At 43.1% G+C, this 19033-nt stretch overlaps 1 protein-coding gene and 1 long non-coding RNA gene across 2 annotated transcripts; one reads left to right on the forward strand and one right to left on the reverse strand.

Annotated features, from left to right (window-relative positions):
* The first annotated feature begins 1297 nt into the window (after positions 1–1297).
* LOC109890100 (fidgetin-like) lies at positions 1298–7637 on the forward strand. Its single transcript, XM_031824332.1, has one exon. The coding sequence runs from the start codon at positions 1310–1312 to the stop codon at positions 3488–3490; it is 2181 nt and encodes a 726-aa protein (XP_031680192.1). The 5' UTR covers positions 1298–1309; the 3' UTR covers positions 3491–7637.
* Positions 7638–15430: 7793 nt separating this feature from the next.
* On the reverse strand, positions 15431–18535 carry LOC109890101 (uncharacterized). The gene is made up of 3 exons (XR_002255369.2): positions 17723–18535; positions 16480–16628; positions 15431–16333 (listed from the first exon to the last, which is right to left on the reverse strand). It is a non-coding gene; the product is annotated as an uncharacterized LOC109890101 (long non-coding RNA).
* Positions 18536–19033: the final 498 nt, after the last annotated feature.

Consider the following 19033-nt stretch of genomic DNA (forward strand, 5'->3'; position numbering starts at 1 on the left):
TTCATAGCCAGCTGTGGCTCTGGTGTGTGTGTGTGTGTGTATTGATGAAAGCAGCAGAACACTGACGACGGGGGGAGATTGCTTTGCTGCACTAGGCGAGGCGCGTTCTGAAACCATCTCCGGCCGCCTGAGATGAGAGAGGGATTATGGAGTGACCTGCCATGTCTGTGTCATATTGTTCTGTGCAGGGTGCATTATTTTGTCCTAACCTGGTAGCGACCAGCCCGGTCCCAAGGCAGAGAGACAGTGTCCTTCATGTGATCTGTCAGTACTCGTGTCATATTTACCATCCGTATTCCTAGAAACAAAATAACTGCGTGAGGCCGAAAAGAATCAGACGACTTAAATGTCAAGAATGTTCGTTAGTTAGTCATTTTCATGAAGGTAATATTTTACGTTTATTAAAGATGCACTTTGCAGAAATCGCTCTGCCATTTCCTGGCTGCAAAAATTATAATAGTTTGCCTAATTTCAGTTTATGTGACAAAACAAGCAAGTATAGTATAGAGAATATAGAGAATCATTGCACCATCTAAACCGCTGTGTAATATATTTTCCATAACCAAAATATTGTATTTTTAGCTGTTTGAAGTTGGTGAACAAAACCGAAAGTAAAAGACGCAAAAACTAAGCTTATGAACAGAAAGCATGAAAATAGCGCACATAGAACAGATCTACCGCTTCTTAGACTTGCTTTCAATGAGAATGACAGATCTATAAAATACATTTCTATGTGAATTTGGTCGGGTCGCCCAAAATGTTACATATTGCCGCTTTAAGCCATTCACTAAATGAAACTGATGGACGTCAAAAATAAAATATACAATTATTATTCACAGTAATTATTATTCAATATACAGTAGCACGTAATGTAAAATTTCATTAAACTAGAACACATTTTGCTCAGTAGTACATTAGTCATCATGGATGTTAATTATTGATCATGATGTGTGAATCATGTCATAAATGACCCACTGTATAACCTCATAAATGACCCAATGTTTAACCTCCGAGCTCAGATTCATATACACATTCATGAGTTGTATTCTCAATTTTATATTGAAGAAATGGCAGCAGTGAATCTCCATGATTAAGCAAAATACAGTGAGTACTATCATAAGCATGACAGTGTTTGATCACTCCCAATAAACTGTCATCACATCACAGCCATTATAATCAATCCGTTGACAGCATAGCGAAGACGAATTGACAGAGATGCTGAATTTTGAGTGGCTGTACCTTGTCTTATAAATAAGACAAACCTAACTGTCCTGTCTGTCTCTATGCTCTTGCCGTTGCAGGCCTAAAGATGCAGTGGACCCCAGAGCACGCGCAGTGGGCGGAGCAGCACTTTGACATCACCTCCACCACGCGCTCGCCGGCCCACAAGGCCGAGGCTTACCGGGGTCACCTGCAGCGCGGCAGCAGCACATACCAGTACGCCTGGGCCAATGACGACATTTCTGCGCTCACCGCCTCCAACCTGCTCAAGAAGTACGCTGAGAAGTACTCTGGCATCCTGGAGATGCCCAGTGAGAGGGCCCTGCTGAACTCCTACGCCGAGGCCGGGATGAACGGCAGGAAGGGGGAGGGCGAGGCCTGGCAGGAGGGGGTCTACTGCGTCCCCGAGGGGATGTCTATGAGGAAAGGAGGGGTGGCAGCGGAGGTGGCTGGTATGTGCAGCTCTCCATCCCCGAGCCTGGCCTCCAGCGGCCTAACAGAGCCTGGTTACTCCAGCAGCAGCTGTGGTAGTCACACCGCCACGGCCCTCCACTCCTCTGCGGGCTCCTCTCAGGAATACGGCCACAGCTACAGTGGCTCCTACCTGGGCTACAGCTCCCAGGTCACCACCTCCCCGCTGCACAGCTCCGGTCTCTTGCAGCCCCCTCCTCCGCCCCCACACCCCTCCCTGGTCCCGACCTACAATGGGGGATCCTCCAACCTCTCTGGCTACAATTACCCCCATGCCGGGTACCCCTCCCAGAGCGCTGTGGGGCCAGGCTACAGCCCCGGGGGAGCCCCCCCTCCATCCTCCTACCTACCGTCAGGGATCGCCGCTCCCACCCCCCTGCCCCCCTCCTCCACGCTCCCCGGGTACCCCTACCAGTCGCACAACCTCGGCCCCATCGCGCCCACGCCTCTGAATGGCAGCTCGTCCAACTCTCTGAAGAGAAAAGCCTTCTACATGACAGGGCAAGGAGAGATGGACTCCACTTATGGAAATTTTGTCTATGGCCAGGCGCGCACCTCCGCAGAGAGCCCCATGTACAGGGTACCGGACAGCAGCATCTCAAATGCGGGCGGAGGGAACAGTTTTGACAGGATCGCTGACAAGTCATCTTTGCCGTTTAATCCCCACAAGCAGCCCATGGCCTCTGAGCAGTCTACAGGCGGAGCACTCACCCCTCCGTCCTATGCCTCCACCCTGGGTGGCTCGCGCTCGGCCGACTCCCTAGGCAGCTTCACCTCTCCCTCCCTAAGCGACCAAGGGGACGAGCACCGCGTGCACCTCTCCCACCTCTCCCTGACGGGGGCGACCTCATCCTCCCGGCCCGCTGAGGAGCAGCTGAAGAGCAGTGACCCCCACCTCCTGGACATGGTGACCTCTGAGATCCTGCAGCAGGGACCCCCGGTGGACTGGAGTGACATTGCAGGCTTGGAGCTGGCCAAGGCCACTCTGAAGGAGGAGGTTCTCTGGCCCATGCTACGTCCGGACATGTTCAGGGGCCTAGGTTCGGCCCCGAGGTGCATTCTACTGTTTGGTCCCAGAGGGACGGGCCGAACGTTGCTGGGCCGCTGCATGGCCAGCCAGCTGGGGGCGCCCTTCCTGCAGCTCAGAGGCTCCACCTTGGCCACCAAGTGGCTGGCAGAGGGTGACAAGATCCTGCAGGCCTCCTTCCTGGTGGCGCGCTGCCGCCAGCCCTCAGTGCTGTTCATCAGCGATGTGGACATGTTGCTGTCGGCCCAGCTTAACAACGAGAGCCCCGTTCACCGGCTCAAGGCCGAGCTCCTAGCCCAACTTGATGCGTTGCTCCTTGGGCCGGCCGATGACTCCAACAACCACGTCCTGGTGGTCTGCTCCACCAGCAAGCCTCAGGACATGGACAAAGGGCTGCGACGGTACTTTGGCCGGCGGGTCCTGGTGCCGCTGCCGGACGGTTCGTCCCGCCACCACATGCTGAGCCAGCTGCTGTCCCAGTCCCAGCGCAAGTACTGCCTCAGTGAAGAGGAGCTGGTGCTGCTGGTCCAGCGCACCGAGGGCTTCTCCGGCCTGGACGTGGCAAGGCTGTGCCAGGAGGCCCTGGTGGGCATGCTGCACACCTCCTCCCAAGGCCTGGACCTCTCGGTGAGCATTATGCCCACAGGCCAGATGCGACCCCTCACCTACCAGGACTTTGACAGTGTTTTTTGCAAATTCCAGCCCAGTATATCGCAGAAAGAGATCGACACGTACACCGAGTGGAACAAAATGTTTGGGTGCGGTCAGTGAACCTCGGGGGGGGGGGGGGGTTGGAGTCATCAAGAAAGAGGCGTTGGGAATTCTTTGACCTGGCTGTGGTGCTAACCAGAGAGGAAGTCACACAAGAGGGGCGACGTAACCCCCCACACACATGAGACCTGACACCAGAGGTGGAGAAACATCAAGAGACTTGGTTGGAGTGATACCTGATGGTTTGGCAGGTAACGAGCTGAGATTTCATTAGGATGCTTGACACTGCTAAAGCCAGGCATTGTTTACACATTTTGAAGGGGTCAACTTGAGACAGAGGAGGACCCTGTGTGTATATATATATATACCTTTGTTGTTGTCCCCTAAAATGTAGTTGGTTAACCAAGTGCCTGTAGTGGTGCTTTCTAAATTCTAATTTCTTTTTTTATGTATAATGATTTTGTTTGCCTCACAATCTACATTAATGGCATGTGCTGATATTATGAGCTTTAAACTTCAACATCGAGATTAAAATTAGAGTGGCGGTTGCCAATGGAGATGGTCAATCTTTTTCTCCTGCCATTTCACCAAGTATCAACAGTATTCCTCAGGGGGTGACAGTAATCTGGACCCCCGATCCATACACTTCATCTCTTTTGATCCTCTGTCTGCAAAAAAAACTCAGGAAAGTGTTTGTGAATTGTACAGTACCTCAACGACATCACCACACATAAGCACTATGATCCTCTGAGAATATTTAAGACCAGGATTTTTGTCATTTATATAATATCTAGAGAAACAGTGTTAGGTTTACCTCAAACCTTCTAGGCGAGACGGTCAAGGAGATGAAAATGAATGTAACCAGATTTAGTTCTGGAACGACGGGACAAATAAGTCAATATGGTGAAGAATTTGGTGATGAGTTCCGTTTCCATTTGAAGGTTTTTGAAAATGCGATGCCCTAGTGTGTTTTTCTGATCCTGCCTTGTGTATTGATTGAATCAAGAGCATTGTTCACCTGGTGTTTTAATGAGGCACTGATGACCACGTATAGTGGATTATATTGTTGTCAACAACCTACAACTCTTTAGATGGAACAGTGGACTTCGGTTGCTATTGCGTTATCGCAGGAAGCCATAGAACTGCTGTACTTGACGATGAAGCAGAAACCAAATGACACAGTTGTGTGACTCCGTATATTCCCAGAATAAATTCCCAGAATAAATGCAACATCAGGATCACACATACTTTCTGTTCCACTTTGGTTGGTTTTAACTCACCTAGGAGGCAGCAGAGCCTCAGATCCAAAATGGCTAGTTGCTAATGACTGCTCGATGTCAGCCAGTTGAGTCAGTTTGAATGAGAAAAGGCTGCCATCTTTATTCATCACCGAGGTCAGAGCTTCAGCACCAGGGGCTCAATTCCAAACCGGTTTTCAGTTCCTTACCAGAGGTCCTCATTGGCTTAACCAGGTACAGATCTGACATGATTGGATTGTTCACAGCGGTATGGCTGTAGAGCCACCTAGACCTCTGGAATGCTCTGGGGATTTTCGGTCATATTGCTAACACCTATCCAGTTGTGTCATGTCTGCAAGGAGACTCAACAAGGGCTTGCGGGTAGGAGCTAGAAATAGTTTGAAGATATTTGGCCAATCGCATCTTCATTGTACAGTATGTGCACACATTACCCCAAGAACATGGTCAGGGTGAATATACTACTAATTTGACACTCGTCCTGGCTCTTAAAGGCCCAGTACAGTCAAAAATGTGATTTTTCTGTGTTTTATATATATTTCCACACTATGAGGTCGGAATAATACTGGGAAATTGTGAAAATTATGATAATGTAATTTTAGTGTAAGAGCTGTTTGAAAAGACTGCCTGAAATTTCAGCCTGTTTTGGTGGGATGGTGTTTTGGCCATTCGTGGTGATATCACCATGCGGTAAATTAGTTGTTAGACCAATAAGAAAGAGAGTACCAAACCTCTCTGCCAATAACAGCACATGTTCTGTTTTCCACTCCACACTCAGACCACTCCCAGGATGTCCTAGCAAAATTCTTGCTTGAGAAATTGCCCTTTGCTGAGAGCTATATATATATATAAACCATGTTCTTTTTTTTACATTTGAATTGAAAGCAATCACAGTAAGGTACTTCAATGTTACCCAGAAATGATTTGATATTGAGATAAAAACAGCTGCATTGCACCTTTAAGAAACGTTCAGTCAATCTACTGTGGTCAGTTCCAAAAGTGATTCATAGCTCATTGTGTGGCATTTGAATGTATTTTGTTGCTCTTCTTTTGTTCTCTGTGCGTGACTGTTGCTAAGCACCACAATGGTGATGTTGAAGTACTGTAGGTCTATTATTATTATTGTACAGCAGCTGCACTAGAGTATTCCTTCGTGTGTATTTCTGTCTCGTCTTTAATAATCACGGGTTTGCAATCCCCGAGCACTGAGATTGCCAGTACCATGTTGCTTGCGTTTACGTTTTTGTTTGTTTTGTCAACTTGTGACCAGTGTAACGTTTATCTCTTCCTTTGATTGGTATTATTTCCAATTCTGGTTTGCATACCTTTTCCATTTTAGCACTCAAAGGAATTTAGATGTAACTTGCTGTGACTGCACAGGCGCTAGTCTACCACGATGTCTCGGATATTTAAGATTGAACACTTCTCCAATTTCTCTCACTTGGGTAGATTAAAGGGTAGATGCACGGAAGTAACATGACCATAATATAACCACTTACATGGCCTTTGAAACTTTGACTCAAATTATACTTCACTCATATAAAATAATGGTAGGTGGGTGAAATGTACAATGTTTTATTGATATACTACAAACAAACTAAACTTAAAACACAAAACATCCATGTTGAGCTCTCCGCTTTTGTTTACCTCTGGAGTTACTTAAGAATTAGCTGGATGCACTTTCACATAACTTTAATTCATCGGAATGTTCAAATGTTTCACAAACCTTATACGATGTCAACAGACTAATACACACAGCCTGAGTGTGCTGTATGTGTAAAAGCTCATCGCTAGAAGGCTTATTCCCGAAATAGAAAATGTAGTCTCCTACATTCTCCTTGACCCGCAGCCCAGGCGTGTGAATCTCACTTCTCCATTCACTCTCACTGAGGAGAGGAAAGGACACGCTGAGGTGTGTGTGTTTGTGTGTGTGTGTGTGTGTGTTTGTGTGTGTGTGTGTGTGTGTGTGACAGCGCGGCAACAGCACATGGAAACTGCAGTGCAGTCTGTCAACAGCCTGACCAGAACGCGGTCTATCCCATAATTCAGTCTGCCATCTCTAAACTGGTGTACATGAGAGCACAAAAAGCCCATTCCTTCACATATACAGTACTTTCGACACAACCAAATCACTTGAATTGTACTTTCCAACCAATCTTATTTTCTTTGTTTTGTTGCTATGTACTTGCCTTCATTTTTGTCTTTGTACCAGAACTGGCAAGCAATGTTATTGGTGGTTTCTGTGTTTGTTTATTTTTCCCTTTCTATTCAATCATTTTATTATAGTGTTCTTTAAAACATTTCTACCTCATGGCTACATATTATACATGTAGTATTTCATTTATGTCTTTTGAATGTCCTACATTTGTTGAAAAATTGAACAAAAGAAAAACAAAAAGGAAATGGGTGGAGAGCAGGAAATCACAGGTCCTTGAGTCTACCTCAGAGGCACTGAGCAGAGGAGATGGTGGTACAGTCTAACGTGTGTCTGACAAAACCGGATGCACACTCACTCAAGACACCGAGCGACATATAGAGACACAACACCCGCAAGGGAACATTTCTGGTGGACGGGAGAAAACTGTTGGACTTTGCAGGTCCTCTCCGAGGTTTCTCTTGATGCATCAACCAATGCGTTGCTTTAATCTTTGGTGAACTGTAGTTGTGTGATTGTGTATATTACGTGGGCACACATGAATATGATTTGGTTTGTGTGGGATTTTATATATAATTAGTATATATAAAACACACATGCACAAAACTTTAACTGAGTGTAACATGTTTCTGTTGTACATATTTATATACATAAATACAAACAAAATGCACCACATACATGTTTATATGTGTGAATATGTTGCCATACTTGCAGTCGACTTAAATGTATTTTCATGTAATCTGTCTGAGGTACAAAAGACAACAACTGATTCATTAAAGATGTTTTCTTGAAATAACATTTTCTGGTTGTATTTTTTAAGATCTAAGGTCTTCAATTGGGTTTTTGTGTTCCTTGAAAATAAAGCTTGTTTTCATTCAACTGTGTTGAATGCCAACATAACAGTAGAGTTTACACTCTTAGAAAAAAAGGTGCTACGTAGAACCATACAGGGTTCTCCGGTTTGTCCCCATAGGGGAACCTTTTTTGGTGCTAGGTAGAACCCTTTACCTAAAACCCTCTATGTAGGACTCTTAAAAAGAACCCCCTGTATATGGTTCTACCTAGAACCCTCTGAAGGATCCTTCCAAGAACCATTTTTTATCATCTAAAGGTTCTTCCTAGAACCCTTTATGAATGCTTCCACCAGCCTTTAAATGAATTATAACAATACACTGATTGTACAACACATTATGAACACCTTCTTACTAATGAGTTGCACCTTCTCCCCCCTTTTGCCCTCAGAAGCTCCTTCATTTGTCAGGGCATGGACTCTACAAGGTGACGAAAGCGTTTCAAAGGGATGCTGGCCCATGTTGACTCCAATGCTTCCCACAGTTGTGTCAAGTTAGCTGGATGCTCTTCTTGATACACACAGGAAGCTGTTGAGCGGGATGAACCCAGCAGCGTTGCAGTTCTTGACACACTCAAACCGGTGTGCCTGGCACCTACTACATTACCCCGTTCAAAAGCACTTAAATCTTTTGTTTTGCCCATTCACCCTGGCACACATACACAATCCATGTCTCAATTGTCTCAAAAATCCTTATTTAACCTGTCTCCTCACCTTGAAATGGTTTTAACTGTTGACATCAATAAGGCATCATAGCTTTCACTTGGTCAGTCTATGTCATGGAAAGAGCAGGTGTTCCTAATGTTTTGTACACTGTATATATCATGAGGCCTTTCATTGAGGGCATAGTTATACCCTAACAGAGTGGTGTTAGGAAACCCTGGTTTACAGGCACTTCAGGCCTGCAATTCACATTATGCTATCTTGCAAAGTGATGTGTAATTCCTAATGGAATCCAGACAGAGTTAGGATATCCAACAAGTCAAAATTTGTATCACCCGCAACATTCATTCAGAATTAGGGAAGATTGAATACTGAGACTACCTCAATGATCTAAACTGTAACAACCATCTCTTTAACGTGGGCAATAAGTCCAACGACTAACAGATTGGTTTAGTTAAAAAATATGTTATTTGTCTTTGTGTAGCATAAAATTAAATCAACCAATCAATGTACATGCAAGAACACATTTGAAAAATCCCCCTGAAATAGAACATGCTGGAAAATATGATATATGGTTCCATGTAGAATCCCTCTTGCCTTCAAAAGATCCCTTATTGCCTTTCCGAAGAATCCTTGCCTTCCAAAGATCCCTTATTGCCTTTCCGAAGAATCGTTCTTGCCTTCCAAAGAATCATCAAAGAACCCTTTCTTCCAAAAACGGTTCTTAGGATGTTATTATTCTAGGTAGAACTCTGCCTTACAAAGAAATGTTGTCTTCCTAAAGGGGTTCTTCAGATCAAAACAGTTCTTGGTAGAACCCTATCTCTCTGCAAAGAACCCCTTTTTTTTTAAGTGTAGTTTCGATTTAAATCAAGGCTGTACTTTTGAAAAAACAAAGTCCCTGCTCTGCGAGATCTTAGTAATATATATATATATATATTTTTTGGGGGGGGGCTAATTGAATTGTTTAAATATACTTTAATGTTAAATGTTGTTTTTACACAATGTACATTTCCTGTAGTGCAAATTATTTGATATCAAACACAGATAAAATGGAATATGTTCACAGCAAGATGCACTGTGTATGCAGTATACAGTAGATAATGCACATTTTTTTAACAAACCTTGTGCCACCTCAACCTACGTGTGCAATTAAAATATTTCTGTTTTTGCAGTGCACCAAAAGTGTAGTCATACATTTCTCTCATTAAAATGTAACAATTAATTTATTTTTGTGGGGAAAGTGTCAAGTAAAAACACTAAAACCTTACCTCACACAAAGAATTCACATAAAATGACTACCATGAATGTAAATTAGGTGCTTTTTTCTCTACCATTTTTGAAAGGATCATTATATGGTTGATGGTAAGCGTAGGAAGCTAGCTACAGTGTAATTAGCTGTGCAAAGCAGACGGAGATTTCAGGTTGCTGAGCAATGGAGTTTCTGCTTGGTCTTTGTCTATTGTACTTTGCTACATGTTATCTCTATGAGGTATGTGAGATTTGAGGTTCAGCCACTGCTCCTTTTTCTTGCCTTGTTTTTAAAACAAAACATGAAATGTTAAGTTGATTTGAAAAGCTACAACCAGTCCCATCCTTACTGTGTGTATGTACATTCTATTACAGTTTGGCCCAATATGTTGCAGGTCCAAGGTCTTCTCAATACAATACAAACCTTGGATGGGCTTATAGATATAGTACATAATGTTAGCTCATTCAGGTTTCATTGAAACAGTTATATATGTATGTATTGTTATGGTAATCTTATGAGTACCGGTAGATCATTGGTGGAGCTCTGTTAAATCAATGTGTTGTCATTTTGTTGATATCGAAGAGGCACTTACTCCTGTGCTCTTCATTTGCATTGCAAATATTGGTGTGTGCATGCCTGTGTGCATGCCTGCGTGCGTGTGTGTGTGTTTGTGTACGTGTAAACTTGGAGGGTTACTCTGGTCACCACTGCACACCTAGAATCACCTGGCCAGAGCCAGACTCAACAGGATACACGTAACAGTCCTCTCCCCGCACAACAATTCAAATATGCAACGTGATAATTCTCTTTATGTAGCCTTAAATGTGCAATAGATTCAAATCGTGAGAGGAAATTGCCCAAAGCTCTGGAAGACGTGGATGGAAAGAATACATTATGCAAATAACACAAAGGACTGAAGCACTTGAAAGCCTAATTCCACTATAATCAGCATACTGTGTCGTTTAATATGTTTTCACCTCTTATTAAAAGTGACTGTTCTTCTGCACTGTCAGCCGGCTGGATCTGACATTGGACTGAGACAACGGACAGACCATCACGCTTTCGCATTCCGGCGCCAGAGCTTTTAGTTGATGGTTACATATTCCCCCCCCCCCCCACAAGTAATTATGCGCCGGAGAGTCCAGAAATAAGGTTTAATTACACAGTAATCGCCTCTGATGGACACTAGGAAGTGGTGAGCACTGCCAGACTGCAATCCATCAATGACAAACCTCTGTCCACTTTTAATTCCTCCTCATTTGCATCATAACCTCCGCACCAAGTTGCACAACCGCTGTTAAATGCTAATGGGACCTGTCTCTCCACTCAAAATGAATGCTTAAGCCCCATTTCACTCCCTCGCTCTTTTATCCCACTCTATCCTTTCTCTCTCTTTTTTTCTCTCTCACTGTCCATCGCTTCTCCCTTTCTCTCCCTCCCTGCTCTTCCCCCTCCCTCCCTGCTCTTCCCCCTCCCTCCCTGCTCTTCCCCCTCCCTCCCTCTCTCAGCCAGTGTTAACGGGTGAAGAGAACCCACAGCGTGGTCAGTGATGCGCTAATTGGGAGCAGTTTTATCTCTCCAGCACTAATAGTGGCCCTGCACCGACAACCCTCAGCATGGGTGGTGTGGAGGGTGTGAGAGGAGGATGGAGAGAAGAGGCGAGGAAAGGAGGAGAGTAGTGGGCATGTCCTGTATAGGAAATGTAGATCACAGCACAGATCTAAGTATGATTGGCCCCTCCAGTCATAGTTAATGCGAGTCTGGAGGGACCCCGTACACAATTTCCAGCTTCATTAATTGAAAATTGTGTGTTTTTTTTCCGTTGGGGGGGGGGGGGGTGAATAAAATAAAACACCTTGGCCATTTATCAAGCATTTTGTCTGTTTTATTCTCACCACTCATTGACGATGAAGTGGGGGACTATCTAATAATCGGTGCCGTCATGAAGAGTCGCTATAATCCAAGCCCTGATTGTTTCACCGTTCTAACAGAGAAGTAAATACCCACAATGTTTTGCTGTGTTGATGCAGACACTGTGTGGAAAATAATAATTTGAAGTCTCATCACAACACACATCATGGAAATAAATCTGATATTAAATATTCCACACTGGCTCTTGATAGCGCACACAAACACCTTCTTTTTTCATCATTAGCGCATCTTGTTCATTGCATTTTACCGTAATTGGAATCAACATGTATTGTTCGAATTCGTGACCTCCTACTTGTTTTCCCTCAGATGCACAAAAACAATATATTACTGTTGAGAGCAAAGAACACAAGGTACTATATTTTTAAATTAGCATTTGTTTTATTAGCGTCGTGTTTCTTTAAGCAAAGTGTTGTTGAAAGAGGCCCTTAGTGGTTCAAAGTTCCTATTTTAATCCATTTCAGTGTTTTAGAATGAGAATTTTGCATTCTTAAGAAAATACATTCAACTACTTAATCTATCATCTGTGTGTCTGTTTTCAAACAGGTAATATTTTTAAGCAAATTATTTCGGGTGTAGGTTTTTTAGAACAAAACGTAAGACACATTCTTAAGTATAATCTTGAAGAGTGCACAGACTTTGTTTCCTCAACAATGTCTGTTTTCCTAGAGCTGGTCTCTTCCCAACACTGTCACTCCTCAGGCAGCCTCGATGCCTCCCTGCCTCGCTCTCAGAAGACATAACATTAATTTGTGCCCTTTAAAAACAAGCGTGCTTGGAGGTTTCAGAGAGACATCGCAAAACAACATATATCTTAGAATGTTTTTAAAGGGATAGTTCACCCAAATTACAAAAAGCCATTTTTTTTGAGTGAACAATCCCTTTAAGGTTGTCAGGACTGGATATTTTTTGCTGATGCTTAATATGTAACTCTGGTTTATTAGTCCTTTCCCTATGCAAATTATACATTATTAATCATGTATTCTTTTTATGATAATACATTATGATAATGAGAGACATCTTTAATGCATGACATTGACATTGAGATATTGATAACACGTTGCATTTTGTCATGCAAATTGTATGTCTGGAACTTATGGAGTAAAGCCTAATTGACACTTACTTCAGGTTGTCGATAAATACATGGACAGTTCAGTCTCAGAGATAACCGCCATTTGTTATACTCAAGCCAATACACCATTCACTTATTCAGTTTCATTCATGATGCCTTATCATATCCGATAGAGACAAGATCAAATGTTCTCTCTCTTCACTATAGCACTGCTATTCATAGATGTACAGTATCTTCATTGACTATCATCACAAGTCATCGGAGATGTAGCCTATCCGTATCCCTGCCCATACATTTTAGATTAGAGTTGATAGAGCTAATAGAAAATATGGCGGGTATAACGTCCCTTATCAGTGCGGCGCTCCGTCTATTACTGAGCCCCAAACGTTCGCTAATGACTCAAACAAGCGGAGATCAGTTTCATCCAGTCCCCCTCAATGACGGGGAGTCAGATGCTGATGTCTTCATTTCATCTCCCTTCTCCCACCTTTAATGCTTAAAAGGGACTCTGTTGAGTCGGTTGTCACAGGAGAGTAGAGCTTTATTAAAAACAATGGCTAGAGTAGAGCTTTATTAAAACAATGGTTATAGAGTAGAGCTTTATTAAAACAATGGTTATAGAGTAGAGCTTTATTAAAACAATGGTTATAGAGTAGAGCTTTATTAAAACAATGGTTATAGAGTAGAGCTTTATTAAAACAATGGTTATAGAGTAGAGCTTTATTAAAACAATGGTTATAGAGTAGAGCTTTATTAAAACAATGGGTACAGAGTAGAGCTTTCATAGTTATTTTAGAGCTCTTACTGCTTTGTGTTGTCAGATTACACTGTGCTTTAACGCTCTCAGACACACAGGCAGAGGCTGTCATGTTTGACTCAGCCGTGACTGATGGACAGGCAGACAGATATGCAGCAGAGGCCTACTGTGGGGCATCAGCGTGCGTTCACATAGTGTGATAGCAGTGCTAGATAGCCTGACAAAAGACAGACTGTGAAGTTCTGAAGGGATTTTTGGTGGGTTTCTCCTCAAATCTATCGTCTGGTGTGTGTGTGTGTGTGTGTGTGTGTGTGTGTGTGTGTGTGTTTGTCAGACTGACTGCTTTTTGTTCAGATCATTTCACAATAGTCTTTCCATCGTTTCTTCCTTTCTGTAGACAGTGGAGTAAAATAGTTGGGAGAAAGACCAAAAAAAACCTAGCACATGGAATTGAAGCTGAAGCAAAGGACATTCGTTATCCTTCCCCACCTGGTCTCAGAGCATTTCGTATTATTTTGTATGTACAGTTGAAGACGGAAGTTTACATACACTTAGGTTGGAGTCATTAAAACTTGTTTTTCAACCACTCCACAAATTTCTTGTTAACAAACTATAGTTTTGCCAAGTTGGTTAGGACATCTACTTTGTACATGCCACAAGTAAATTTTCCAACGATTGTTTACAGACAGATTATTTCACTTATAATTCACGGTATCGCAATTCCAGTGGGTCAGAAGTTGGGTCCAATTCCAGTAGGTCATAAAATGATGTCTTGGCTTCTGATATGCTAATTGACATCATTTGAGTCAATTGGAGGTGTACCTGTGGATGTATTTCAAGGCCTACCTTCAAACTCAGTGCCTCTTTGCTTGACATCATGGGAAAATCAAAAGAAATCAGCAAAGAAAAAAACACTTGTAGACTTCCACAAGTCTGGTTCATTCTTGGGAGCAATTTCCAAATGCCTGAAGGGACCACGTTCATCTGTACAAACAATAGTATGCAAGTATAAACACCATGGGACCACGCAGTCGTCATACCGCTCAGGAAGGAGACGTGTTCGGTCTCCTAGAGATTAATGTTCTTTGGTGCAAACCAATCACAGAACAGCAAAGGACCTTGTGAAGATGCTGGAGGAAACAGGTACAAACGTATCTATATCCACAGTAAAACGAGTCCTATATCGACACAACCTGAAAGGCCACTCAGCAAGGAAGAAGCCACTGCTCCAAAACTGCCATAAAAAGACAGACTACGGTTTGCAACTGCATATGGGGGGACAAAGATCCAACCTTTTAGAGAAATGTCCTCTGGTCTGATGAAACCAAAATAGAACTGTTTGGCTTTAATGACCATCGTTATGTTTGGAGGAAAAAGGGGGAGGCTTGCAAGCCGAAGAACACCATCCCAACCGTGAAGCACGGGGTGGCAGCATCATGTAGTTGGGGTGCTTTGCTGCAGGAGGGACTGGTGCACTTCACAAAACAGATGGCATCATGAGGAAAGGAAATTTATGTGGATCTATTGAAGCAACATCTCAAGACATCAGTCAGGAAGTTAAAGCTTGGTTAAAGCTGGGTCGCAAATGAGTTTTCCAAATGGACAATGACCCCAAGCATACTTCCACAAAGTTGTGGAAAAATGGCGTAAGGACAACAAAGTCAAGGTATTGGAGTGGCCATCACAAATCCCTGACCTCAATCCTATAGAAAATTTGTGGGCAGAATTGAAAAAGTGCGAGCAAGGAAGCCTACAAACCTGACTAAGTTACACCAGCCCTGTCAGGAGGAATGGGCCAAAATTCACCCAACTTATTGTGCGAAGCTTGTGGAAGGCTACCCGAAGCTTTTGACCCAAGTTAAACAATTTAAAGTCAATGCTACCAAATACTAATTGAGTTTGTAAACTTCTGACCCACTGGGAATGTGATGAAAGAACTGAAAGCTGAAATAAATCATTCTCTCTACTATTATTCTGACATTTCACATTCTTAAAATAAAGTGGTGATCCTAACTAAGAAAGCACATTTTTACTAGGATTAAATGTCAGGAATTGTGAAACTGAGTTTAAATGTATTTGGCTAATGTGTATGTAAACTTCCGAAGGTGTATGTAAACTTCAACTGTAAATATCTGAATTTACATTTACAGTGTTACGCGAGACCTGGCTGTCAACATAGGTGGTTTGGTGCCACTTTCTATGAGGACCTCTGTTCATAGCAGTGGAGGCTGGTGACTTGAATAACTGAGGATGATGGGAGACCCACGGTATAGGCGCAGAATGCACGGAGACAACAAAGTGTGTTTAAAAAAATTGTCAAAGACGAATTCTTTTAACCTAAAGCATTTAATAAAGTCATTTATGGTACAATATTATGGGGAATGAGGGGGCTACTTACACCATGTTGGAAAGGGATTACAGCAGTGATTGAATGAAGGTATGAGGCATGAGTTGAGTTGAGGTATGAGGCTTGACCAGTGCAGGACAGGATTTGACTGGGAAGACAACAAACAATAACACAACACATTACACAGTTAGACAAAAGAGCTAAGAATGAGTTAGTCCAAGCAAGGAGTAAAATCATTGGCCTCCCAGGTGGCGCAGTGGTTAAGGGTGCCATCAGAGTCCCTGGGTTCGCGCCCAGGCTCTGTCGTAACCGGCCGCGACCGGGAGGTCCGTGGGGCGACGCACAATTGGCCTAGCGTCGTCCGGGTTAGGGAGGGCTTGGTCGGTAGGGATGTCCTTGTCTCATCGCGCACCAGCGACTCCTGTGGCGGGCCGGGCGCAGTGCGCGCTAACCAAGGTTGCCAGGTGCATGGTGTACTCTCCGACACATTCCGGGTTGGATGCGCGCTGTGTTAAGAAGCAGTACGGCTGGTTGGGTTGTGTATCGGAGGACGCATGACTTTCAACCTTCGTCTCTCCCGAGCCCGTACGGGAGTTGTAGCGATGAGACAAGATAGTAGCTACTACAACAATTGGATACCACGAAATTGGGGAGAAAAAGGGGTAAAATTCAACAAAAAAAACACAAAAAAAGGAGTAAAGTCATTGATGTGTAATATGTGATTGTCTCTACATACAGTAGTGGGAGAAAATTGATAGGGGTACTCACAGTGCCTGGAGGGGAAGTATTCAATGTGCATGCCAGTGTAAGAGCGGGCACATGAGAAGGGGCTTCAGTTAATGTCAGGAGAAAGTTGACAATGGTAGTGAAGTGGAGTAGTCATCACCTCTTAAATCAGGGAACAGGAGGGGACTTGGCTGTAAATACAAATATCAGATACATTCCATTACAGATACGCATCTCGCTCACGTGACACATCAAAGTATCCAAAGAAATGTTCCTGAATAAAGCCCTGATCATCCACAAACCTGATGATAACTGACAACTGCAAGCAGACTGGTGGCACCATAGGTCCCAGAGCGATGGGGCAATTTTTACCCACTGAGACCTGGAGTTTTTCCTTATATAACTAGGAAAACTCTATGACAGTGATTAATCAGTTGTAAAAAAAGGTTTTATATGGGCTATGATGTGACCAGTTTTCCTAATCAGGTCACATGGTTTGAAAAAAACTCCTGGCCCTGAAAACCCTGTCAAACTGCAGCTACCTTATATTTGTTCATCTAAATTATATTTAGACAAGATTAGGAGTGGGATTTTGTCGACCCAGACACATAGATAACAACTGATAGACAATAGAACTCACAGGGCTGAGCTTGCTTTATGCATGTTTTCATCATGCAGGCCTATGCAACTGTAGGCCTTATAAAAAATTTACTCAAATCTGTCATCACTATTATGTTGATGAATTAATTCCAGTTAATCGTTTTGGATTTAAAAAATATAGGCAGCCAAGCCAGCCCAATTTTGAATAGAAACTCAATTTGATCACATACATATTTTCTCCTGACACACAAATGGACTATAAATACATAACGTTACCAATTAGTTTACCCTGACCAGATGGACAGGGTGCATAGGCTGTATGCATCTGCTCTTATTAGTAGCCTACAGTTGATCAGACTGAAACATAGTCTCGTTTTCAACCCAGATTTCTCATGTTTAGGTGTAGCCTAGGCTGCCGCAACATTTATGTAATGACTTTTTGCTTGTGTCTGTTCGGAGTGATTATGTGTTATCATTTTTGCTAAATAAATAGTCGAAGAAAGTGGAAAGTCTACTTGAGTGTACAAGAAAAAAATGTGCTGTGTCAAGCGCTCTCTTTAATCTAACTTGTAATGGATAATGCGATGGAAGCTATCAAATCGTTCGGAATTGTTTTCGACAAAGCAGAAAAGACAGAAAGTTCCATATGTTCAGCAAGTGTTAGTCCATCGTAACGTGCAATTACCTCTGCAAGCTCCTTGTAGTAGTTGCCCTTGTTGGTGGAACTTTACCTCTCGTCGTATCCTCTAAAAGTAAATTATTGCATGCCCAAAAAAGCAGTTGTGTTGATAAGCAGCTTATAACATCCCTGTTTCTTCTTACTTTCTCGTTGTGTTGCGCAGTTTGAATACGCAGACCTTTGTCATAATCGTTGCAGCTTTTTCCCAGAAGCTTGAATTTGATGTGGGCATTTATATGCTCCCTGCTTCTGTTTTGCCATTTAGCTGAACGATCAATGTTCTTCAGGTCACTGTACCCACCTTTCGACCAAGGCTCAGACTTTCCAAAAAGCAGGTAAGGTCAGCAATAAATGCGGCTTCGATTAAAGTTCCCTGTTAACCAGATATACTTTTGATACCAGTTGGTATTGAACGCCCTCAACTTTTCATCCTTCATGAAGCTGAGCTCAGGCAGAGGTCGACCCCTGCATTTAATTTGCAACTTTTCCATGTACCCCAGAAAATGAAAGGGGTTCTTCAACAAAAAGTCCATAACATGGCAGCATTGGCCATTCAACCATACTGGCAGAGAAAACTACACATTCGCGCTGGTAGCTAGCTAGCTACTGAAGTTAGCAAGGCAAATTTAAATAAATTGCACTAACTGGGCACAAAAATAGAGTTCTAAAACCAAGAAAACAATTAATCTGAAAAACTAATTTGAATGGAATAATATCCCCAAAATGCTAAACTATCATTCTTCACTTTTAATCCAACAATGTCACCAAATGTCTCAACACATAGAATACCCATAATGCTCTGTGACACAATCCCAATTCAACACACTAGGTTTATTCTCTGATTGGATGGACAACATGTCAGTTTATACTGCAAAAGCTTTGATAGGTTGGAGGGCGTCCTCCGGAAGTGGTCATAATTACCATGTATGTCTATGGAAGGGTGTGAGGCATACAAGCCTCCTAGGTTTTTGGTTCATAGAGGTTAGACGATGTGACTACTCTCTCGGCTACAGAATCACACCATGTATGACTACCAATGGTTACATCCAATTAGTAGTTTTCCTGGTTGTTTTATGTTAGTTAAGACAACTTACAGTCCACATTATCACCACCCACTTGTCTTACATTTTCCACACGAGTTCACCCGTGTTAGTCCAGTGGGTAGTGGGGATGGGTGGATGGAGGACCGCAATGGACAAAGAAGGGGGAGAGGGGATGTCAATGTCAACCAATCAGGTGTGGATGGAATGACTTCATTACAACCAGTAGGATTCCAGACCAGACCCTGCAATTGTATGTGGTTGGGAATGGGGGGTC

This window comes from Oncorhynchus kisutch, linkage group LG5 (assembly GCF_002021735.2).
Source record: "Oncorhynchus kisutch isolate 150728-3 linkage group LG5, Okis_V2, whole genome shotgun sequence".
Taxonomy (NCBI): Eukaryota; Metazoa; Chordata; class Actinopteri; order Salmoniformes; family Salmonidae; genus Oncorhynchus; species Oncorhynchus kisutch.